The following is a 26,632-nucleotide window of genomic DNA, read 5'->3' on the forward strand; positions in this document are numbered from 1 at the left end:
GGCGATTGGGTATTTGGAGAAAGAAAAGTAAGGACAGGAATTGGAGGTTAGTACATTTTGAAGAGACAGTACTTCTGTAATAAATTATTTCATCGAAGGTCGCGCATGGCGCAGCAAGCCTCTTGCGTGAGACATGAACAAGCACTGCGCCACCGTGTTCCCATGTTTAATAACATGCTTTCATTCCTATCATCATGAACAAGACATCACGTATACATCTCAGTATTTTAATTATTCAGAGAGCTGTAATATCACGAATGTAATGGATTGTGTCCTGTCAGAGAAAGAGAAAGTCCATTTAAGAAGCAGGTAGTGATTCACACACACAGAGCACAAAGAAGATCAAATACAGAACACACCATTTAACGTGGTAACTTTAGTTACAATGGGATTTGAGAAACTAGTAAATTAAACGATTTTAAGATGAAGTTTATGATGTTCTACTTTAATGGCAACATAAACTACATGATTAAAGTTGAAATTTCGTGCTTTTTTCCCCACTGTGTGCCTATTTTTTTTGTCTGTACCCTAATAAGCTTTCATATGACACTCAGACGGTCGGCTACGACTCGCCTTTTCGCAGCGACTTTGATATGTGACTTCTTTTTTATTTCAGGCACTGTGCAACTTTGTGAACTTGAGCTTTCGAGTTTCTCCGACACTCTGTCACTCGATCAACATCCTTTTGTTGATTATACCACTGTTTAAACCAACAAATAGTACGTTTTTCCTTTGCCTCCACTTGGTATTCGCTGAAATTCTTATATTTTCCTCCATGCTTTTCCCATTGTCTTTTCACAGAAGGCTAGTTATATTGATTTGCATATTCAAAGAGGCGTAATTCTGGGAGGAGTTGGCGCGGGACAGAAGGCGCATGCACGTGCGTTACTTTTCACGCTGATCAGGTTTTATGTAGCGGAAGAACGTGGAAGTTTGTGAACGTACAGATTCCTGAATCTGGATTTTTCTGTGCGTACGCACATTCCCGCTTTTGTGCTTATGCCATGTTATAGTGTGAGTTCTACGCACAGCATTATACATGAGGCCCCTGGTCATTTTGTATTTATTATTTTGAGTAGTTTCTTGTTTTCATGAGATTCCTTTTCTAAGAGGCCAGAAATCTTATATTTTCAAAGCTTCTGTTTCATTTCATATTATTTACACATATCCTTTACTGCCTCCATCAACCCTTCTGTTTATTTCCTTCTTTATTTTGTTATTATTATTTTTTTTAATTCTCATTCAATCTCTTTGCTTATATGTCTGTCTGTTCACTCTCTACCAGGATGTTCCTGTCATTGTAGGTTCATTTCACTTATTTTGTTTTCCTGTTTTTCTTTTTGCAGTGAACATTTGTACATGCATATGCTTGTGTTTTTAATATCCTGTATGCACCACTTGAACAAAATACTGCAAGTGCTTGCTACTAATTTCTCATTTGTGCCAAGACTACTGAGACTTTCAACTCTAAATAATTTTCTGACTTAATGTACAGCAGACTCACCAGTAATATGAGTTTCCTGCCTTATTGTTTTACATTACAATCTGAAAAGTTTTTTTTTTTTTTTGGTAACATGAGACCTGTTAAAATATTTTTGTTTTATAATTATACTGAACAAGTGTGAAGTAAGTTGATAAAAATTTGGAATATGAGGAATTGGCTGTGAAGTTGAATGACTTTCTGTGCAAGACTTTGTAACCCTTTCACCAAATAAAGTTCCTGGGCCTTCTGTCATTCTGTAAACCATAATGCAATATGATAGAGTGATACAGGTATTCACAAAAATTCATTCAAAAATTATACTGGTAATTCAATGGAAATTACAATTTGCACAGATTCTTAAGCAAATATTTAAATGTATCCTTGTATTTCAAATGGTTGAAGAAGCAGCAGCATATGTGCTAGATCAGATGTAGAAAAGCACTTTACTAAGTGTAATATGAAAGAGCCAACATGACCAAACCAATTTTGGAAGGTGGTCTGCAGTGCTACATTTAGCATTGTGGGTTGAGTGTGAGCACTCCTAAACATCTGAATGAGCAGTCTCCATATTTCAGTAGGAAACTGCCATTGATGCAAGTTACAATGACTTTTCTCAAGTTGCACTGCCTTCGTCTGTTTACAAGGCCACAGAGGGACACAGGCATATTACTGCCAAGTTTTCTTTTTTCTGTTTTATGTCTCAAGAATGTACTTGTTGCATATTTTCCCATATATTATGTATTATGAAGGAAATGAATCTACTGAATTGAGTCTGTGACTTTAAAATGAGTTCATCAAGAACACGGAGATACAGTCGGACACTTGGTGAGGGTAAATTTTGCACAAACATTTGGATGTTTTTCTTCGCACGGAGAACTATAAACATATGGACTAAGTTACCAAGTAGTGTAGTAGATAGTAAGACTTTAAGGACTTTCAGAATTTATTTTGGAAGAATTAAGTGGGCAGCACTTAAAAGCATTGTTGGGCTAAATGGCTTGTTCTCATCTAGATTGTTCTAATGTAGTTGGACAGAGAGTAGTCTCTATTGCAGACACAACAGGTTGTTTTGAAGAGTCGGCTTTGAGCCGTACAGTGAATCCTGTAGAAGATCCACCAATATCTGAACCACTTTGTCAAAATTTATTGCATTTGATGCCCCAAAAATGTATATTTGTTTAAAACACCAGCTGGCAATGTTACTTGCTGACTTTTCATTACAATATGTACAATATGTGTGGTAAACTGTTCATGCTAATCTAATGCCAAATGGGAGTATAATGATCAGCAAGTGTATGCCACAGACTTTGAAAAGATGTTTCAGAAGTCTCTATTTTTCAGTTTATTATTTTGATATCCAAATAAATGAACTCCCATGTGTCTGTCAACAAGTGAAGGATTTAAAAAAAATTATATGCATTTATGTATTTTACTCTTTAACAACAAATGATCCCTTTAAAAATGTGTGGCATTATTGCAACATGTCCCAACAGTTGCAATTTTTAGAAGTGAAGTTACATTCACTAAAACAATTGTCAGAAAATTTGTAAAATTCATTTGAAAAATTCATAGTTCAATAATTCATAGAAACAATAGGTTTTTGTTATCTTCTTTTAATTGGGTGTTGTTGGGTATTTTTGATATCTTCTTCTGCAACTAAAATGAGTGGATTTTCCATGGTCTTTAACTTTTAATTTATGAAAAGCCAAGCGACATGCATGTTACACAAATTTTGTTGCTGCATGCTACAAACCTCAGAAACCAAAAATTTTAGTATGTAGCCAAATTATTTTACGCTATGTGACTACAAACATAACATTATTTTTTGTATTTGTCTCTTGTAGACGGTATGGATTTAGCAAACAAGCGAAACAAGACAAGGTGAGAGCAAGTTCTTACTGTATATCAAAAGAAATGTCTTCCTTTAAGCTATCAAAAATTCCAACATACTATATACTGTATACTCTCTCCGTACATCTGTAATACAACGCTTTATCTATTCACTTATCAAGCCATGCTTGGATTTTAAAACTAGCCAGATGTTATATTCTGTGTTTTAGACTGAAGAAAAAAAAGTATCTCTAACACCTGGGTTACCTTCTGGTATGTCAGAAGTGTCAGAAGAAGAGGATCTGCAAGCTGCTGAAGAGGTAAATATTACAACTTATTGATGTATATGCTTACATATGCAACACGAAAATGTTAGTTTTTGTTTTTGATTGTCTTTTCAAATTCATTGATAAATGTATAATTTAAGTTGCTAATTTAAAGCATTATAGCTACAGTCATATGAAAAGGTTTGGGAGCCCCTCTCAGCCTGCATAATAATTGACTCCTTTCAACAAAAAAGATAACAGTGGTCTGTCTTTCATTTCCTAGGAACATCGGAGTACTAGGGTGTTTTCCAAACAAAGATTTTTAGTGAAGCAGTATTTAGTTGTATGAAATTAAATCAAATGTGAAAAACTGGCTGTGCACAAATGTGAGTCCCCTTGTCATTGTGCTGATTTGAATGCCTGTCACTGCTCAATGCTGATTACTTGCAACACCAAATTTGTGTGATGAGCTCGTCAAGCCTTGAACTTAATAGACAGGTGTGTCCAATCATGAGATATAAAGGTATTTAAGGTGGTCAATTGCTAGTTGTACTTCCTTCCCTTTGACTCTCCTCTGAAGAGTGACAGCATGGGATTCCTCAAAGCAACTCTCAAAAGATCTGAAAACAAAAATTGTTCAGTCTCATGGTTTAAGGGAAGGATACAAAAAGCCATCTCAGAGGTTTAAACTGTGAGTTTCAACTGTAAGGAATGGAATCAGGAAATGGAAGGCCACAGGCACAGTTGCTGTTAAACCCAGCAGGTCTGGCAGGCCAAGACAAATACAGGAGCGACATATGAGCAGGATTGTGAGAATGGTGACAAACAACCCACAGATCACCTCCAAAGACCTGCAAGAACATCTTGCTGCAGATGGTGTATCTGTACATCGTTCTACAATTCAGCGCAATTTGCGCAAAGAACATCTGTATGGCAAGGTGATGAGAAAGAAGCCCTTTCAAACTCACGCCACAAACAGAGTCACTTGTTGTATGCAAATGCTCATTTAGACAAGCCAGATTCATTTTGGAACAAAGTGCTTTGGACTGATGAGACACAAATTGAGTTATTTGGTCAAAGCGCTTTGCACGGCGGAAGAAGAACACTACATTCCAAGAAAAACACCTGCTACCTACTGTCAAATTTGGTGGAGGTTCCATCATGCTGTGTGGATAGTTCTGGGACTGGGGCTCTTGTTAAAGTCGAGGGTCAGATGAATTCAACCCAATATCAACAAATTCTTCAGGATAATGTTCAAGCATCAGTCACAAAGTTGAAGTTACACAGGAGATGGATATTCCAACAAGACAATGACCCAACACACAGTTTGAAATATACAAAGGCATTCATGCAGAGGGAGAAGTACAATGTTCTGGAATGGCCGTCACAGTCCCCTGACTTGATTTGATGATTTGAAGCAGGCTGTCCATGCTCTGCAGCCATCAAATTGAACTGAACTGGAGAGATTTTGTATGAAGAATGGTCAGAAATACCTCCATCCAGAATCCAGACACTCATCAGAGGCTATAGGAGGACAGCATCTAGAGGCTGTTAGATTTGCAAAAGGAGGCTCAACTAAGTATTGATGTCATATCTCTGTTGGGGTGCCCACATTTATGCACCTGTCTAATTTGGTTTTGATGCATATTGCATATTTTCTGTTAATCCAATAAACTTCATGTCACTGCTGAAATACTGCTGTTTCCATAAGGCATGTCGTATATTAAAAGGAAGTTGCTACTTTGAAAGCTCAGCCAATGATAAACAAAAACCCAAAGAATTAAGAGGGGTTCCCAAACTTTTTCATATGACTGTATGTATTCATCAATATGAAGAATGACAGAAGTGCATAATGTAATAGCTCTCCACACTCCAAATGATACCAAAATTCGTCTCCTTTTTAAATTCCACGCCCTACTCCCCCTATAAAAAACACATATGGGAAGGTGTAAATACAAAAGTTATGAAAAGCTTCCTTTGTCTGCAAGGTTAGGTGTCTCTTTAACTGCTTTTTTTTATTTCCCATGAATATTTTAACCTTTCAAGTTACTTTGAATTGTGTGTATGTGTAATTCAGAATCTGTGAAATTATGTGACTTTCATGGTATTGAGTGCCCGATGGACTCACATGAGTGTTAAAGGAATAGTAACAGTGCTGGATTTATAACCTGCTGCAGTATCCCAGAATGCAACGGGCCAACTAATAGCCAAGAACAACAGTAGGGCTGAAAGAGACATACTGTACCAGATGGCATAACTCCTCATTCCTTGTCACTGAAACGGTATGTCAGCTGACAATACATTTAGGGTCCTTTATCAGAGGTTGTTGGGGGAACCAAAGTAAATTGTGCTTGTAAATGACAAATAAACACGAGCAATTGTATACTGGAATATTGAAACAAATATCATGTGATTTCATGCTGATGAGAGAATGAAGATACAGCAAAAACACCATTCATCCATTTTGTTGTTGTCAACAGTGGTGGCAGTGTAATGGTACAGAGAATATTATGACATTCCTCCGGTTCTTAGATATGAGTAGAACAGCTTTTGAAACCAAAGGATATTTAAATATCACTGCCAAATTAAGTGTAGCCATCATCATCCACCTGATTGAGACAATGAGTCAGTCTTAATGCAAAGACTTTACCAGGCACTACATCTTAATCTAGTTGTACATCAGTGGAAATTTGGAATGCAGTGTAACAAGTAATTCAAACAAAGATTTGCCACCATATATATTTTTAATAAATGTGAACATTTGTCTGCCAAACCTTCAACAGTTTGTGGAACTCCTGTTGCTGTTTTCAGGGCAAAGGAGAAATTAGCTCACTATTAGGATAGATTCATCTAAAAGTATTCTGTTAATGGCTCTATAAAACCTTTTAATTGACAAGCTTATAAAATGATGTGCTCAGAAATAAAGTTGTTATACATAGTTGTTATAAATCTCAGGCCATATTTAACCAAGAAAATGAAGGCATTTCTTCAGTCCATATATGTGTTAAATTCCTTCTCTCCATATCCCACTTACAGTAAAATTCTTACTCAACACCCTCACATCTTCCAGAATATAAAAGAAGTACGTAATGAATCAAGTGCAGCTCTAGTCATGGGAGGTGATAAACACAGCAGGTGCTCTTGAAGTTCATAGTATAATAATTCAATTTTTCAGTATATGCAAAAATACTTGTATGCAATTTAAATCCCCCCCCATCCCCAAAATAATTTTGTGCACTTACATTTTTTTAACAGCGCAGGAAAGTTTTTAACACCCTTTTTCTTTTCTAGCTCCGCATTAAAACATTGATGACTGGAATGGCTGTCATGGCAAACGAAGAGGTAAAACTATTATTTGCAAATGTTTCTTTTAGTTGGCTTGGTCAGTGGAAGTGCTTAAAAATAACTTGCATCTATCAATGTTTTTATTTTTGGTTTTTATAATGTTTATGGTTCATTCTTTATACATCATTCTTTCATTTACCTTACTACTGAACTGACTTGAAGTTTCGGATTTTAATACATTTTGTTTATTTTGGTGCCGGAGAGTAGTGATTTGTTGTGTGTTGCAAGTGAGTATTTCATAGTATTCTATAAAACATAGCAATACTACTGCTTGTGTGTGTGTGTTGTGTGTGTGTGTGTGTATGTGTGTGTAACATGTTGTCTGTGTATGGATTGATTGATCTGAATAGACCAAAAACAGAAATCATTCTCTGTGTTTGTAGTTAAATGACTGTAATTTTTATTCTGCAGGGAAGACTGACTGCCAGTACCGTTGGTCAAATTGTAGGTCTTCAGTCACATGAGATTAAACAGATTGTTTCTGAATATGCTGAAAAGGTGAGCATCATTTTCACAATAAGAATATATTTTTATATGTGTAATGCATAATGTAAAATCTTGTAACCAATTCATTCACACTTATTTGCTGTTAGTTATACCTTTTTATATCTGGTGATGTATTAACCTTATGAAATGCAGTGTAGTTAAATTATTTATAGTAAAGTTCTGTACACCGAGGAAGTGAATTCTCTGGCCCCTTTTTTTTTATTCTATTTATTTATTTATTTTTCGTACTATTAAAGTTTTATTCTGTTGGCCTAGCTATCTTCCCCAGGGGTGGGGGTTGATTTGTTTCGAACCTAGTTTTGTAAAACTTGACTTGCTTATATGAAATGTTATTTGATTTTAATAAATTCAATAAAACAAAAAAATGCTGTACGTGGATTACTGGAAGTAGTATTAAAGAAGCTATCTTTTCAGTTTTATTTCTTGTAGCCCAAACATGATGTGGATGACATAACACAGGCCACTGATTCTCAACATCCTATTTCTAAAACATTATGGCAATCATCGTTGGTATCTTAGAAGTAGCTTAAACTCTGCCTTCCCTTTTGTAGAGTATGGTGGAGTGGCTTTCATCCATCTCTGTTCCTATATGGCTTACTTACTAAATGATAGAAAATCATTTGCCTAATTACTGTGTTTGAAGAAATTCAGAAGTGCATTGTTGGATGCATTATTTCAAAAAACGTTGCATGTAATGGCGTAGTATAGGAATAACTTTGAAGTCTCCAGGTAGGTTGTCAACAAACACCAGTGTCATGATCGGCAACTGCCATCACATGATTCACATTGGTACCTTCCAGGGCTTACTTGAAGCCCTCCTGCAGTTCAATGAGGAAGAGGAGGAGGTTAGGAGAACACACTGATACAGCACATTGCCACACCCACCACATGACAAACCAACTCAGGCTCCCAGATTAGGACCCAAGTGCAGTCATGGCTCGTGGAAAAGTTGTCGGGCAACATGGCTTGTTTTCGCAATGTCCTCGAGTGACCATGAAGAGATGTACAATATGTTACTAACTAACACATGTTCAGTGTCGGGCTATTGTGTATTTAAGTATGTCACTTTCAGTTTCTCGGTTTCATTTTTTTAAGCAAATTATTTTTATACCAGTAACAGCGCTTTGCTATAACGATAACAATCGGTGAATCCACTTCACTTGAGCATTCCTAGTTTTCATTCTTTTTCTCTGTACGTTTATCATCTGTTTGCTCAGAGGTTGATGCGCTTGCTGCTTCCTGAGCAGCTCTTTTCTGCACCCTAGTGGCCTGCTTCTTCTGTTCATCAGTTTTAACGCGAAACGGAAGAAGTCAGCGTTTGTTGCAATTACTTAGTACGCATGTGCAACACGGCCGCCCTGTTGGCCGCTGCCGAAAGTGGATTCTACGATAAAATAAAAAGAGTAATAACTTTGGAGCTCAATCATCACCTGGAAAGCAGATAGTAGACATCACATTGTATATGTGTATCAAATTTCAGGTTAATAGGTCAAACGGTTTGCGAGCTACAGGTGATTTAAAATCCTGGACAGACAAACGGACAACCACGGTAGCGTATTATATTATTTTTATATTTCCATTTTTGTGTTCTAGTCTTCACAAATATTTTACTAGAATGTTTTTTCTGTTGCTGCAGTTTCTGTTAGCATTCCACCCTTGCTGCAAATTTATATGTTGTCCAGCGGTACATCAGCTGTTGAACAAAATTGTGGTCACTGACACTGGCCGATAAGAATGCTTATTCTTAAAATGTAATTAAATGTTAAAATGTAGTTAAATGTAATTTTTTTAATCTAGAAATGTTCAGCTTTAATTAAAAGTAGGCTCCGTGATGTGTGAATTAAGAAAATGGATGATGGTTTTAATGAATGAGAATCCGTGTATGCTACAGTACAGTATGTGATGTGCTAGGATCTCTGTTTGCAGCTTATGAACGGTTTCCTGCAAAAACTCACTCATTTTTATTGTAAACGTTTCAAATTTGTGAAGAATGGACGAAAAATGAGTTAGGGTTGATTTGTTCCGAACCTAGTTTTGTTAAACTTTACTTGCTTGTATGGAATGTTACTTAATTTTAATAAAATCAATAAAATGCTTAAAAAAAAAAAACCTTTGTTTAAATTGCTATTAATAGACTTAATTTTTTTAATGCCTACACTAAGTTTTGTGCGCATATACTAGTGTGTGTAAATTATTTTGTCCTTGCCATACTAATTTTATTACTTTTTTTTTTTTTTTTAATCTTTAATCAGATCTTTACAATTTTTGTAAATCTGCTCTTTTCACAGATGCATACCACATTTTTGCTTTTTGGTAGAGTGCTTTGCATTATTGATCCACATATCTAGCAAGTATTCAGTCAGCCGTTCATGGTCTACAAGAAATATACTATCCAAAGTACTACTTGTATTGATTTTTTTTTTCAGTTTAATAAACTGTCATGTATGCTGTTATATTTTTCGGACTGTATAGTTTAGGGATTTGTTTAAAAGGTCAAATATAATGGTCTTTCCCCAAAACATGTATAACATGGGCACAGTGGTTCAATGTTTTTCTTATTTTCTTCTAACGATTTTATGGTTCCAGCACATGACGTTTGTGTTGCACTTTTTTCTCTCTTTAATCAAACAGTGCTAATAATTCTTCAGTCCACATATGTGGTAATAATTTGCTTAATTTTTTCATAGTTGCATTTTCTGACAATATAACATTGCCTAACTGCCACAAATGACATAATTAAAAGACATTTGTTTTTACAGTAATTAAATCCAGATTATCTATTGTAGACTAATTCCATAATTGTCAACCTTGGAATATCTTTCAAGAGGGGTACATAAGAGAGTCATTTTTATCACAAAAACGTTTAGCAAAACAGACACCACCACCACACCGCAAACAACTAATAAATCATAATAGTAGTAATCAACAATTACAGAGGAGGATTGTAATGTAAGATAAAAGAAATCCTCAGTTGGCATCTCTGCGCGTCTCCCATTCCCTCCCACATCCCATGCAGCCCTGTAACTAAGAACAACAGATAATGATGCCAGAGCAAGCCAACATGCGAAGCCCAATTCACACAACACTCCCCGAGGAACAGAAATTATGGGGTAAGTGAGTGGTGATGATTACAAATCATCAAGCAGTGGAGCAACCGCACCACAGAATGCCATTTAGCAATGTTGGGATCAGAAAACCCATTAATCGTAGCGACCGAGAGCTCAAGAAGGGTAAGATTTGGGGGAAAAAAAAGACTTTCTAGTATTAGAGAGAGTTATGAGATTTCCAGTGAGAAGCAGTGACTGTGCTGAAATAAAAAAACTACATTTATTTTAAATGTGTGTTTTTAGGATTTAAGAGTATATTATTTTATAGGCTTTATTTTTAATTCAGACATTTTAGTAATTGGTATAGTGTATATTCACTGTTAATTTAGTGTATATTAAATATACTGCAAGTCCTATTTTGGAATTAGTTGTTCATTGGTATTAACTATATTTTAGCAAACAGAACTTGCTGCCGAAGACAGACCCGAGTGGTTTGGATCTGCCCAACAGCATCGCAGACAAATGGCATCCCTGAACAAACAAATTCTGCAAAAAACCAAGCAGTTGGAGGAAGTAAGAATTCAAACTTTTCATTTTAATTACTTCAAAATGACTGTAGGACAATTTGAAATAGTGGTGCGAAAATTGTCAAAACAGTAGGGGATTAAGAATAATTAAATGGTAGTGCATTTCATGTAAACACTTTCTTCAAAGAATATGCACTTGAAAAGTGCTTCTTTTTTCCATTGTTTTTAGTCTATTGGGAAAAGTGATATTAACTTCACAATGTTGCATCAAATTAAAAGGTATAAGTAATCAGTTTTTAAAAAAAAATACATATGCAAGCAGAAATGTTTTGCTTATGTATATCTTTTATAATGAGGACATCTTTGCCATTATAGTTGTTTCAGAAGTGCGAGGTTTGGCTGTCTCAAACATTACGTAATAAACCTTTTTTGCTTTCCTTTATTTATGTTTTTCCTTCGAGCTGAATGAGTGTACGAGGTTTTCCTCCACTGATGCCTAATGTTTCGACAGTGGCAGTACATTACCTGTACAGTACAGAGTACTGGCAGCGTCGTAACCAGAGCACAACTGGTAATTGTCAACATGCATGTATTGTGTGCTTGGTTTTTGCTGCTTAAAGGCAGACTTTTTGAGGTACTAGTCTCTTTTCTTGATTAAGATTTAGACATGTTGACGGAGCAAAAAGATTAAAGTGTGCACACAATATTTTTTGATAATATGGAAGAATTAACTGTTCTAATCTTTGCTGCATTAAGGTCAGAATATGAAAAATGAGTACTCTTAATCCATTCTCGTTCATCTAGCAAATTTCCCAACGGATTTCTCCATGCAGTTATTGCTTGTGGGTGTTCCATTGTGAACAGAAATTAGTGGATAAGCAAGTGTGTTAATTATGTAACTAATTTGATAGTTAATAAAAATGTCCTTATTCGTAATCTTTTAACATCTACTTGTAATAAAGTAAGGGTTAAGATTTCCCAGGCTGCTTCTACACTAATAATGCTGTTAAAATTAAAAATCTTTCTCATTTGTTGTAATGTTGTAACAAAACGTGCAATATCCTGTTTTGATGACCGGGACATGCTGTACGTGTAACTCTTTCTAATATTGCTTTAGACTTGATTACATAACAGCATCAAGGACCCTTTTGATTATCTGTAGATCATTTCACCACATCCGTGTTTATTTTCTACTTAATGTAGAAATATAGAATGTTCTCAGAGCTGATACATTTATACAGTATATGTTTGTATCTCTGTTATCATGCCATACATAATGCTTAACATTAATTGTACATATAAAAAGGCTAACTTTTTTAAAAAAAAAAAAAAAAAAAAAAAATTCTGTTTTTACTTTTTGCCTGTATTTCCACCTTCCAGCTTCAAGCTAAAAAATTTGAGATTCAGACAGGGTATGAGGAGGCAAAGAGTAAACTCGCTGAGGTAAGAGTGTTTTTATTTATTATTATTTACAATACTGTCAATTAGATAGTGTAAATTTGCTTTCATCCATGTAGTCTGTGAAAAACACATTCAATAAAAAAGAAGGAAGTAGAGATGCATAAGACAATGGATTGGGATGTGCAACATGCAGTTCATTATATGCTTTACAATCGGAACTACATGGTTTTTAAGATTCATACTGTACATAACAGTATTTTTAGTTGGGATGTGCTAGAATGGTCTCAAAACATTTTTCCAAATAAACACATTAAAATATCATAAAGAAAACATTTTCCAGATCATTTAAGTATATTATAAATCCATTAATTATACATTGCAATCAAAATAATGAATGCATAATTATTCATACTCCTTTATTCTATGTCAGCAGCCATACCACCTGAGCTTCGGAACAGGTCATCTGCCTGAAGCTAAGTATGTGCGGGCCTGGCCAGTACTTGGATGGGAGACCATCTAGGAAAAATCTTGGGTGAATGCTGGAAAGGGTGTTGGTGAGGCCAGCAGAGGGCGCTTACCCCGTGGTCTGTGTGTGGATCCCAATGCAAACGGGGGACACTGTGCTGTAAATATGAGACATAAAACCGAGATTCTGACTCTGTTCCGATTCTGGCCTTTAAAGATCTCTGGGAATTATTCGAAAAGCATAGGGTTTATCCTGATGTCTTGGCTAAATTGCCCATCACAGCCTTGTCCATTCTGGCACTCCAATCATCTCCTGTCTCTAATTGACTCTCTCTCTCTCACCCCTTCACCACCTAATAGCTCATGTGTTCTCACTGTACTGGTACAGTAATGGCTGATGTCGCATCATCCTCATTAGTGGTGGTTGAAGTGCTTCCCTTCTGTCTATGTAAAGCGGTTTGAGTAATGAGAATTATTTTTTATTTGTTTTGCTGTTTGACAATTAAACAGGCTTTTGTGCACACAGTTGAATTTCAAAGGCACTTAATCATAATGAACAATATTCACCAATGTGAAGATTTTTTACTTGTGTTCAGTGACAAATACGGGGCATTGAATCAACCACTAAGCCTACACCGAAGGAATGAATTAGGCTTCTTTCTAAGAATGGTGAAAATTTCCATATGAGAGTTACTTCACAGTTGTGCTCCAAGGGTGGAGGGAAGGGGGAGGCATAATTAAAGATTGTATAAAATAATAAACACCATTACTTCAAATATCTGCTATTGTTTGGCAAATCTGTAAAAAGTTTTGAAAATTATAATTCACCTGTGGTCCCTATCAAGCTTGTGGGAGCTCAAATAATTTTGCAAACAATGGCTGACCTTACAGAGTGTGGTTTGGATATTACAGTTTTTGCCGCATATACTTCCAGGTAATTGGATGCTTTTACACTAGAAATTAAATTTGGTGGCATTATTCAATATGGCTAGAAGTGTACACCAAACACATACATATGAATTTCCCCTTGGGATTGGGATTAATAAAGTATCTATCTATCTATCTATCTATCTATCTATCTATCTATCTATCTATCTATCTATCTATCTATCTATCTATCTATCTATCTATCTATCTATCTATCTATCTATCTATCTATCTATCTATCTATCAACCAAGTTAAGCATTGTGCCAGCATCTACAATTAACTCGATGTAAATGTCTATTTATTTTGTCATTTAGTAAAATAGTTTGCTTTAACAAATATCAACATTTTACTCTATACATATAGATACCATGTTAAACACTTTGAAAGTCTAATTTATGATATACATAGATTAATGTGTTGTAATAGAAATGCTGATTGTGTTTCAGGTGCCTCCTGGTGGCCATAAAGAGCATGTGCAGCCATTTCCAAATAAATGCTCCCAGAATAATCATGACACCACAACACAGAGAAAAATGTCTTTGGAAAAAAAACAACACATTAGAGATCTGCCTCTGTGGGTTGTCATTAAACTGAGCAGAACAGTCTTAGACTTCCTTAATCCATTTGAAGATTGTGGGCCATTGGACCCCATTCTGTCAGCACTGGGCACAAGTCCAGAAACCCCTGCCAGCAAGGAGCAAGCCCACTCACATTCACACACACACATTCAATATGGAATCGGCAAATAAACCTAATTAGCACGTCTTTGTGAATGTAGGAGGAAAATTAGTGCATTGAAGCAAATCTGTATAGTTGGGGGAGTCTGTGCAAACCCACACCCTCACCCTGTCCATGTGAGGATTCAAACCAATGAAGATTTAGCGTTAGCTACCACACTATATTGTGCTTCCCTGTTACACAGAGATGCATACTTTTTATTCACAAGAAGATATGCTCATGAAATAATTTTCATTGATAGCATGGTATCTGTGAAAAGATAAAATCTCCATCAGATAGCTAAATACTTCTTTAGAAGAAGGTACAGTAGAACCTCTGGTCACGAACGTTTCCGAACACGTACAAATCGGGTTACAAACAAAAAGTTTGCCAAAATTTTGCATCTGTTCACGACCACACGCTCTGATGGTGAACAAAAACACTGGCGGCCCGTTTCCCTACGTGCGTTCGTATGCACCAATGATTTCCCATTCTCCGTTTCCCATTTTCTTTTGTTTATGTATACAGGGCCTAACAAAGCAGCTGATGCTGCAAAAGGAGTTATAATGTTAACCAAGCAGGAGGCCTCAAGTGCTGGAAAGAGGTGGAAAAACTGTTGATAGTGTGGTTGAACGACAAGCAACTTGCAAGGGATGGCGTAAGCAAGGCGATCATATGCGAGAAAGTTAGGAAGATTCATGGTGATTTGCTGAAAACAAAATCCTCCTTCGAGTGGGGAAGGTGAGGAATTCAAAGCCAGTAGAGGATGGTTTGAAAAGTTTTGCAAGAGAAGTGGCATTTAATTTTTTTTCCCCCTGTGCTTAAAACTCATTTAAAAAAAAAAAAATAAATAAAATAAAGTTTACAGTGAGCGGTTCTTAAGGGTCTAGCGCGAACTCTCACAATGTTAGTTTTCTCTGTTGTTCAAGGTTTTCTCAGTGTTATTCAACTAATTTACATTTAGTTTACTATTACACTGTGCATTCTATGGTATAATTAAATATTTTTGTGCTAAACAAAATATATTTACATACAGTAAATAAGGTCTGGAACAGATTCATTGTATTTACATACAATCTTATGGGGAAGTTACGTTCGGGTGGTCACCAAATCGGGTCGTGTCCAGAGTTTTTGAACAAATTACAGTCGTGACCAGAGGTACCACTGTATATATATATATATATATATATATATATATATATATATATATATATATGTATAATATTTTTTTTTTTTATAAAAATCTTCCCTTTAAGCTGGCGTGTGACGTTTACTTTTCAGCTTAGTCACACAACAGAGGGCACTGCTCTGTCCGACCAGATCTTCAATACCTCACCATTATCTGTTAGTCTTCAGCAAGTAGGCTCATTTTATTACAGGTTATTAGTCTGTCTAGATATTGGGAAGTATATCCAATTTTTATGTAAAACTGAACTGTAAATAGGTATTTATTGTGAAAAGTATTACATGAAAGAAATATTCTGATTTGTTGTTAATATGAAGTCATTTTAGATGTGTAGCATTAATCTGCCATTGCAGCATTGTGGTTCCTAATACTGTTTTACTTGTGGTTGCCTTGCCTTTTCACTTTATCTTTCTGCTTCCACTTGTTCTCCTCTTGAGGTCTGGTATAATCAAGGGGTGCGAGACCCGTTTACATTTCCCATTACTGTCCCACTGAGCCCTTCTCTGCCTGTGAAGAGTAGACTTCTACTTTACTATATATGAGTGCATGTGGCCTTGCTTGGTGCTCTTCAGGCTCCTATTCACATGCCTTTTTAAAAAGAACTCCTAGTAGTTTCTGTATGCCAGATGTTGTCAGCCTTTGCATTTATTGTTCTGAGATCAGGGCACATCTGAACACACAAAAACCTGATCCTTTATTCATCTCTTCTGTTGTGTTTAGGTATATATCTTTAAATTCACCAAGTCATTTAGTAGTTAATGGCTCAGGGTACCTAATATTGTTGGGGTATGTGTGCGCGCGCGCACATGTGCATTGTTTTGTTTTTCCTCCTTGCTTAACAGAACTCTTTCCTCCCTCCATTGGGAGTGTAAGATAGGATCTAGTCATTGGTGGGATGCCCCGTGTCTTGCAGGGGGCACACGTGGCAAGCTGAGATTTGATATCCGTCTCCTTTGAAGTACATTTAATGACACATTCTGCGTGTTGCTAAAGCATGTAGCTGTGCCAGTTGTCACAAACTTGCACAAGAGCCATTGCAAGGTTTGGGGCAGCCACCCGTATATTGTTTTCCTGGCTGCTAAATTGCAAAATAAATGATTGCACTGATGTGCACAAACCAGAGTTCAAAACAGAACTGAGGGAATAGGGAAAAGGTGGAGGCTTTTAAATGTCAGTATAGGAAGTGATGTCAAAGTGGCCGGGACCAGAAGGGTCTTCGTCCATAGGTTCGGACCCGGAAGTGACGTCAACAGGGCCAGACTGAGTTTCCCATGAATGGTCTGCAGGAAAGCGAGAAAAAGATTTGGTGCACTCTGCCACATCCTGGTCTGATTCGGAATTGCCATCACTCAAGCCCTTTAGCAGCATCCCATGCGCACGTGTGTGACACAGTCTACTTCATGTGCCTTAAGCCACTTTGCCTTTTCTATAACATGTAAAATGTCAAATTGCTCTTTTTTACAAACTGTTTAAACTGTAAACTTTCCAATCTGAGTAATCAGGCTAAGCAGTATGAGAACCGCATTAAGTGTTTAAACTTTGTTCAAAATGTAATGTGCATAATGTTTGTGTGTGTGTTTTTTCTTGATTGTTTACACTTCCAATTAATTTGTATTCAAACATAGATTCTAACCATTCATCATATATGACAATAGTTGATGGGTGACAGCGTCCTCTAATAAAAGACTTTAATTAATCAAATAGATAGCCTTATGCTTATCATTTCAGTTGTAAATTGATCATATGCACAAACAGGGTAGAGACCAGAATTGCATTTCTCAACTTGTACTGTGTTACCAAATGATTTGATGTTGAATGTCGTGCTGTAATCTTACACTGCTACCAAAACCTAAGTGAAACATTTCTAGTCCAGATTAATTTCAAGATCATGGAGAGCCTATCTTGTCTGGATTGAGTGCAAGGCTGAAAAGAATTCTAGACAGTGCACCAGACAGCGAATTTAGAGAAACCAGTGATCCATCTTTGGAAATGTGAGTGGAAAACCCATACAGATATAGTGGGACCAGGTGTGGAATTTCAGCCCAGGATACTGTACCTATGAAATGGCAATGGTACCCACAGATGGTCATTTGTAGATCAATGCCAACATTTCAAAAAAGATGAAAACTTCCAAGATGGAGATTACTTTCCTATAGGCACTGTATATTTTCCCCAAGGCCCTATGACCATAAATTTGATTTAAGAATGTTGTGTTTTTCAAGACTATCGTAAATGTGACCAGTCTAACAAAAAAAATTCAAACCGTTTATATAAATCTTCCCTTTTAATAGACTGACTTCGCTTTGGGGGCAGTGATACTGTCATATTTGAAAGTTGCAAGTCTCGCAAACTGTTGTGACAGATAGGGGGCGCTGTTGTCCTCTTGAACCCTCTGACTTGACTCCAGACACCAGGTAAAAGTCCAAATATTGTTTTTATTTAGACAATAACGTGCACAAAGCACCCTCCACTCCACAATACTCATAAATCACCAATAATCACTACAATACAATCCTCCACACTCCCAGACGCGTTGCCACCCTTCCACCCAGCTCAGCTCAGCGTCTGGGCTTTCCCACAGTCCTTTTATATTCCCTGACCCGAAAGTGTTTCGCCGTCATTGTCCATGTGACCTGGAAAACTTCCGGGTCAGATAAAAACTCTTCTTCTTCACCCCGGAAACTCGTCATTCGTCCTGTTGCTATGACTACATCGTACTTCCGGGTTATAGGGCACATAACAGTCTCTGGGCCTTCCTGAAGCGTCCCCTGGAGGTTCCCATGGTATCCAGCAGGGCTGTGATGAAAAACTCCACTGTCCATGATGCCCTGCTGGAACTCTGGGCACCTCTATGTTGCAGGCAGGGCTCCACCTGGCAGCCTGGGGGTATTGGCCGGGATAAAAGACCGGCCATGTCCCACACTGTACAAATTAAAAAACACACTTTTGGTGTCTTATTTCTCTGATTCTTTTTTGGTTGTGATGGATCATACTAAATACGGAAAAGATAAGACCAAATGCACAATCAAAAATATGCAAAAATATGTTCAGTGGTAATTCAAAAGTCTAACTGGTGTAACTGGGGAGTGTTAGTCGCATGCTGTGAAATTAACTTCAAGGCAAAACAGACCATGTGATGGTTTGTATATTATGTGTGTGTGTGTGTGTGTGTGTGTGGATATAGGTATAGGTAGATGTAGATAGATAGAGCATATCTATTTATGAGAGAGCTATAGATAGATATGTATATATACTAGCTGTGTAAGCCTGTGCTGTAAAAAGCAGTTTCCTAGAAAGTATTAAAATCGTCAGAAAAAAAAATTGAAATGTAGAGATGTCCGTTAATTAGAAGGAACTACTTTGGGCATCTCCCTACTGGGAGGTTTCGTGTTGCTGACGGGCTTGTATCGTTTGTGCATTAGCAGCTAAGCGACTGTCTTTCTTCGGGAGTTTCCTTTTGCCGGTGTGCTCTCCTCGCTTGTGTATTAGCGGCGTGAGGAAAAATAAAAGGGATGCCGTTTTGCCAATGTGCTCACCTCGTTTCTGTATTAGCCACTGAGTGAGTGACTCTTTCTTCGGAGGTCTCGCCTTGTCGACGTGCTGGCCTCACTTGTGTATCTTCGGAGGTTGAGCCCTTACACCAACTCCACCTCTCACTTCTGGGCTGGACAAACAGACAAACACACTTCCACGCATAGACGTTTATATATAAGATATATAGATATACAGTAATCCCTCCTCCATCGCGGGGGTTGCGTTCCAGAGCCACCCGCGAAATAAGAAAATCCGCGAAGTAGAAACCATATGTTTATATGGTTATTTTTATATTGTCATGCTTGGGTCACAGATTTGCGCAGAAACACAGGAGGTTGTAGAGAGACAGGAACGTTATTCAAACACTGCAAACAAACATTTGTCTCTTTTTCAAAAGTTTAAACTGTGCTCCATGACAAGACAGAGATGACAGTTCAGTCTCACAATTAAAAGAATGCAAACATATCTTCCTCTTCAACGGAGTGCGCGTCAGAGAGAGAAAAGCAAACAAATTAAATAGGGCTGTTTTAAGTATGCAAAGCACCGCCGGTACAAAGCTGTTGAAGGCGGCAGCTCACACCCCCTCTGTCAGGAGCAGAGAGAGAGAGAGAGAGAGAGACAGAGTAAAACAAAGTCAAAAATCAATACGTGCCCTTTGAGCTTTTAAGTATGCGAAGCACCGTGCAGCATGTCCTTCAGGAAGCAGCTGCACACAGAAGGTAGCAACGCCCTATCGTCTAGGTGTGCAAACAGCCCCCCTGCTCACACCCCCCTACATCAGCGCAAGAGAGAGAGAGAAAGTAAGCTGGGTAGCTTCTCAGCCATCTGCCAATAGCGTCCCTTGTATGAAATCAACTGGGCAAACCAACGGAGGAAGCATGTACCAGAAATTAAAAGACCCATTGTCCGCAGAAACCCGCGAAGCAGCGAAAAATCCGCGATATATTTTTAAATATGCTTACATATAAAATCCGCGATGGAGTGAAGCCGCGAAATATATATAGATATAGATAGATTGATGATATAACCACTGTGGAAATATACTTAATAACAGTGGAAAAGTAAAAATGTCCATTTATTCATCCATCCATCCATTTTCCAACCCGCTGAATCCGAACACAGGGGTCTGCTGGAGCCAATCCCAGCCAACACAGGGCACAAGGCAGGAAACAATCCTGGGCAGGGTGCCAACCCACCGCAGGACACACACAAACACACCCACACACCAAACACACACTAGGGCCAATTTAGAATCGCCAATCCACCTAACCTGCATGTCTTTGGAATGTGGGAGGAAACCGGAGCGCCCGGAGGAAACCCACGCAGACACGGGGAGAACATGCAAACTCCAGGCAGGGAGGACCCGGGAATCGAACCCAGGTCCCCAGATCTCCCAACTGCGAGGCAGCAGCGTTACCCACTGCGCCACCGTGCCGCCCCATTTATTCATCCATTTCCAAATTAATGTATTCTAGTTTAGGGCTGTAGTGAGCCTTAACCCTATGAGGCAATGGGAGAACATGCACTCTCCCACTATGGTACCAAGAAAATGAGAAGAAAAAATGTGGCAAAAAGTACTAGTTCTTGCCGGCTGTGCTATATGAGGGCCACCACCATCTAATCAAAGCACCATGATGTTCCTACATTGATGGATTAAAAGTCAGAAGTCCACATGACCATCATCATCAAGTCCTTCCATGAGAACCCTAAATACAAAGAGGACTGATCATTTATGTTGGGTAGAATGAATGCCCAGAGGGGGCTGGGTGGTCTGATGGTCTGTAACCCCTGCAGATTTTATTTTATTTTTTTCTCCAGCCATCTGGAGTTTTTTTTTTGTTTTTTCTGTCCTCCCTGGCCATTAGACCTTACTCTTATTCTATGTTAATTAGTGTTGTCTTATTTTAATTCTTACTTTGCCATTTTTTTTCTTCATCATGTAAAGCACTTTGAGCTACATTATTTGTATGAAAATGTGCTATATAAATAAATGTTGTTGTTAGGTTATGCTGGTCAGTTTTATGGCATAACTGGGATCTACATTTACATGTTTGTATGGCTCTTCCAATGTCCGGTTCTTAACTACTGTATATTTCTAGTTCATCACTCAAAAATGTCTCTCAACATGTGTATGCTGTATATGTTTTTTGTTTTGTTAATCATCAAAACTTTCTCTTTTACTTACAATAATCAGACTTGTCTAGAGTAAGAGGACTGAAATAATTTATTTTTTTATTATTTATTCTTAAAGTACAACATTACAATGTCATACAAGTCAAAACACATAACAGTAACCTCTAACAGATGCAATAATTTTCTTCAAAATATACTCTCTGTGGATATACTTAGCATTTTGACATATCATAGAATAGAGAATAGTATGATAGGATTAAAAAAAGTTTTATTTTTAAAGTGATATAGCAAATATTTTTGGGGGTCTAATCTAGCCCTTCTCATTCTAGGCTGTAAACTTTGCAGAGCAGTTAAACAAAGACCTTGCAGCCTTAGAAGAACTGGAAAGCCAAGCTGATTCAAGGTGGGTATCTTATTACAGTTTTAATAACTAATTGTTAATTTAAGATAATGTGAAATTGTTTAATTTTGTAGGTATTAAAGGAAAAAAAGTCATCAGTTTGTTAACTATGCATATACTAAACCCTGTACTGTTACAGAGATCAACATTTGCAACACTTAAAATAACCAGACTTGTCTAGAATAAGAGTACTGAAATTATGTTTTTTTTATTTTTGAAAAGTACAACATTACAATGTCATACAATTCAATCAAACAGATAGCAGAAACCTAACAGATACAGTAATTTACCTCGGAATTATTCCAGAGTAAACAAAAGAGCAATAGAAATAAATTTAATTAAAAAAAAAAGATTGAAATGAAGTTTTTAATTACACTTTTATTAAATCGTTAAATCTACAGTATTTGTCACCACTGCAAACTAATGCACTGTTGCTATATTTTCTGACAAATCCACAGTAATATGCTGTCAGTCTATGGATATTTTTAAAACAGATGTATGGTTCACAAAGGCGCACTTTCATGAAAATCTGTTCATTTCAGATCAGATCTTTTTGAATATTATTTTTAAAGTGGAGGTAGAAAGGGTGTGCACTTTCTGCAGCAGAGTTTTACATTTGCAAAACTGACAATCAAATTGGCAAGTAAACTGAGATTTACTGCAATCATTTTTGGAGAATTAATATATTTTATCCTAAAGAGGGGGAAAAATGGAACACTTGCAACAAAAAGTGCTGTTGGCCCTTAAGACATTTTTTTGTTTAGTAATTTATTTCACAGTCTTGTGTTATTTTTGGCTTTTTGTATTACTTTGACATAGATAATGTAATTGTAAATATATTGTTCTAACTTGGGGGGCAAGCCCCCCAGTTGCGGCCAGAGTATTAGTAAAATCTGTAAATGTACAAAAGAAAAATTATTATTTATTGGAGTCAAAATCACAAAATTCAATAAATATGTAAAAAAAAATTATTATTATTTAATGGAGTAAAAATTATGAAATGAGAATAAAATATTTACTCTCTTACCGATTGGAATATTCCCATCCACTGTGCTCGATGAGTATTTATAAGAGACTAAATAAACAATCCATTTGTTTTAACTGACATTCTTATAGATAAAAAAACTTCTTTTTTTAAAAAATGACTCTTTTAAATAACGGGAAAAATCATCACGTGAAAACTAACGTGGTATGTAATTGGGTCATCGTAACTCGACCTTCAGCTAACTAAATCACCTAAATACAAACGTTGGTGTTATGAATAGATCATTTTTTTTAACAGTTTGTTCCTGTAAAAGTTTATTCGATCAAAAATAAAAAACACGACTTTCTTGATATTTTAGTTTATAATTTAAAAACAGAATAAGAATCTGAAAAACTAACAACATCACATTAAAGTTCGATAAATTCTGAAATGAATGATACCAAACCAAAATATATATGTAGGTTTTTAAAATAAGCCCGATTTAAAGCGTGACAAAAAACATCACATAAAATCATTGCACAAAATCGTTGCACTTTTAGGCTTAGGATTTTATATATAGAGAGTAGACTTGTTACTTTTTTACTTTCTCATATACAAAGCATAGGGAAAGTATTGTAATTGTCCAAAAATTTGATCTTGAGATTTTGATGAATCTCGACATTTTAGACCTCCCTGACTCCGATTTACTTTCTCGTAGGGAAATTATTGTAATCGTCCAAAAAATTCGATTTTGATGAATCTCAACGTTTTAGACCTCCCTGAGTTCGAAAATACCATTTTTAGAAATTACGTTTGTGTGTGTGTATGTATGTATGTATGTTTGTAAATAAGATCATTTAAATACGCTTTCAGTTAGGTTGACAAATTTTGCATACAAGTATTAGGTACAAAACATACATTTTTATCAACTTTTGAGCTATTTCCGCTAACCAGAAGTGGTAATTTTTTATTATTCATGCAGCTGCAGAGTCCGATTTATTCAACTTTAGTTTTATAATAATTATTCAATATATTATTCGATTTGATTTGTCGTTGATGGTTCTTTAATGTAAATGATATAAAAATATAATTATTGTCTTGCAGTTTACTCCTCTAATATCCATCCCCATATATGAAAATACTGAACTTCCCCTTAGGATTAATAAAGTATCTATCTGTCTGTCTGTTATGTAGTGCCTTTCATATCTATCTATCTATCTATCTATCTATCTATCTATCTATCTATCTATCTATCTATCTATCTATCTATCTATCAAAGTCTAGGGGAGATCACTCCTGATTTGTATTTTTTTTAATTTATTTTATTTGAAGAAAATAACATTGCATACAAGTATTTTTTATTACACTGTTCAATGAAGATATTTTGAAAGAAATAATTCATTTTTTACAGTAACCTTCAAAATTATTTTAGAGATGTTTCATGAATTGCTTACAGATTTAGTTTTTTGGAGTAAAGGACCACTAGCAGTAATAACAAAGACTTCATTTTTATCAAATAAAATAAAATCTACAGATGTGTGTGTGTGTGTGTGTGTGTGTTTGACAAAATGATGAACAACGAAAACTATTTTTAGGAATAATGAGTGTTGATGAATCTGTCCGGTTCTAAATGTCTGACACATTACAGCTGCAACTCAACATCTGTGACGCGGAGAGGATCATCTTAATAAATCAGACAGCTGTCCAGACAAGAGCAGTCTGCATTTTTTCTTTTAAACGAAGGGATTCAGACTTGTAAGGTTAAAGCATAGAGAGGCAAGAAGCCATCTGCCCAGTGCCCTGGCATTCTTCCAGTTTTGAGCGTCAAAGGCTCACCCCGAGTGCCTGTTTAGGCAATTAATTTTTTGAGAATCGCCATTGATTCTGTCTTAGTATGGACAGCTGGCTTTTGGAGATATTAAGGGTTTATGCCATGGAATTTTGAGCAAATCCTTCAACGTCCACTGGCATCATGGAAACAGACCTCCCAGGAGAAAGCATGGCTAGGTACTGTGTTTTTTTTTTTTTTCTTCTTAATAATATACTGAAACATATGTGACGGTATTAAATCAGTACGTTTTTAAAGCTAGAAGATGGTGTCATTTTTATACCAGCATGTGTTTATTATGTTTCATCAAGCTGACAATTACCAAAAAATATTAAACCTCACACACCATTCTTGATTTATAGTCTTGTTGTTGTTTCTTTTTATCCCCTTAAGACCCAGTGTGACTCGATAACAAGATATATTAGCTTGGGCCTTACACGCGGCTTTGCCTGTGTGCACACATTCGCTGTCATTCATGATTTAACCATCTCACGCCACATTTTGTAAAGCGCATACTAAAAAAACAAATGCTGCAACTGCTCAAGTATTATAAACTACATTATTATTACAATTCCGTACTACCCTGTAGGGTGGGGCGTTGTGGACAAGTTTGATTTGTGTAAAGTATGCAGCAAAGCAATTTAGTGTACACAATCCGATATTAAAATTCCTTTCAAGAGAAATTTGTTGACGTGTTATGTTGTTTGCCATTTTTTCAATGCAGTAAACATTGTACATATATTTAAAAGGAGAACAATCAAAATGTATGCTTAATTACAGGTTGTATGCCCCTCCACATTATGGAGTGGAATTCTATTTTTGAACGTCTTCAATGTATTTTCCCAAATAGAGATTTTGTTCCCCAAGATTTTCATTTTATTGAATTTATTTTTTTCTCTTACTAATGGATCATTTTTAGCCATTTTGGAGCATACAGAGTATGCTGTCCACTTCTTCCAGATAGTTTGTTCTACTTTGTAATGCCTAAAACAATATTGGAAGTTTCCACGTTGTATTATGAAGTATTTAGCCACGTTGGAGTAATATAGAGCTGTAGTCTTGTTTTTGTTAACTATTTAATGAGCAGTTAAACCTTTAAAAAAGAAACAATCTGACTAAAGTACCTCTATTCCCGTCTTCTCACAGTATTTATCATCTCCAGTTCCACACAGGTATTCTGATTATTAAAGACGGTTGAAATTTTCATCTAGTTCTGTTGTGGGTGTGTTCTGGTCATTGTTCAGAAAAAAATAATAAAAGCAGAAGCAACAGTCCTGTCTCCTGTTCTCTTCACTCTGTACACCTTCGACTATACTGTAAATATAACAGGCAGGTCCTGTCACTTGCAGAAATTCTCAGTTGACTCTGCACTTGTGGGGCGTGTTGATAAGGGGGTAGGGACACAGGAGAGGAGTCTGGTGGAAAGGTTTGTTTCTTGGTGCAAAGAAAATTGTCTGCAACTTAACATTAGCAAAACCAAAGAACTGCTTATTGACTTTCACTGCAGTCTTCAAGTACTGTCACTATTCAAGGAGTGGATGTAGAGGTGGTCCACTCCTACATGTACTTGGTGGTCCACATTAATTACAGGTTGAACTGGTCTCTGAACACAGAGGAATAACAGAAGAAAGGGCAGAGCAGGCTTTTTTTCCTTAGAAGACTGCATTCCTTTAAAGTGGGTAGTGACCTCCTTCACATCTTCTACATCTCTGTGATGGCCACTGTGGTGTGCTGGGTTGGTAACATCACTTCAAGAGAGGCCCACCGAATCAATAAACTAATTAAAAGAGCAGGCTTAGTTATGGGACACACTCTGGACCCCTGGTGGTTGTGGTGAAGAAAAGGTTTAAAACAAAACTGAGTGCAATTATGAACAGTGCTGCACATCCTCTCTGTGACACTAACACTGAGGACTTTCAGCCAACAAATTAATCAGTAGAAGTGTGTCAGGAAACAGAATGGGGGGCTCCTTTATACCAACAGCAATATATCTGTGTAGTGCCACACTAGGACTGTGACAGCCAAGCCAGAAGTTTTGTTTTTAATTTTCTTTCTTTATAGTCATTCTGGT

At 36.6% G+C, this 26,632-nt stretch overlaps 1 protein-coding gene across 3 annotated transcripts in view; it reads left to right on the plus strand.

The window, feature by feature from the left end:
• ccdc93 (coiled-coil domain containing 93) overlaps window positions 1-26,632 on the plus strand; it is an 876,647-nt gene that overhangs the window by 15,916 nt on the left and 834,099 nt on the right. For 2 of the 3 annotated variants that reach the window (XM_051930752.1, XM_051930751.1), the window contains exons 8-15: window positions 1,286-1,300; window positions 3,328-3,364; window positions 3,544-3,633; window positions 6,871-6,921; window positions 7,336-7,422; window positions 10,935-11,051; window positions 12,386-12,448; window positions 21,699-21,772. In XM_051930752.1, the coding sequence (XP_051786712.1) occupies window positions 1,286-1,300; window positions 3,328-3,364; window positions 3,544-3,633; window positions 6,871-6,921; window positions 7,336-7,422; window positions 10,935-11,051; window positions 12,386-12,448; window positions 21,699-21,772 (534 nt within the window). The remainder of the gene's footprint in view (window positions 1-1,285; window positions 1,301-3,327; window positions 3,365-3,543; window positions 3,634-6,870; window positions 6,922-7,335; window positions 7,423-10,934; window positions 11,052-12,385; window positions 12,449-21,698; window positions 21,773-26,632) is intronic. The other variant, XM_028807976.2, reaches the window with a different exon arrangement.

Source organism: Erpetoichthys calabaricus, chromosome 8 (genome assembly GCF_900747795.2).
Source record: "Erpetoichthys calabaricus chromosome 8, fErpCal1.3, whole genome shotgun sequence".
Classification (NCBI taxonomy): Eukaryota; Metazoa; Chordata; class Cladistia; order Polypteriformes; family Polypteridae; genus Erpetoichthys; species Erpetoichthys calabaricus.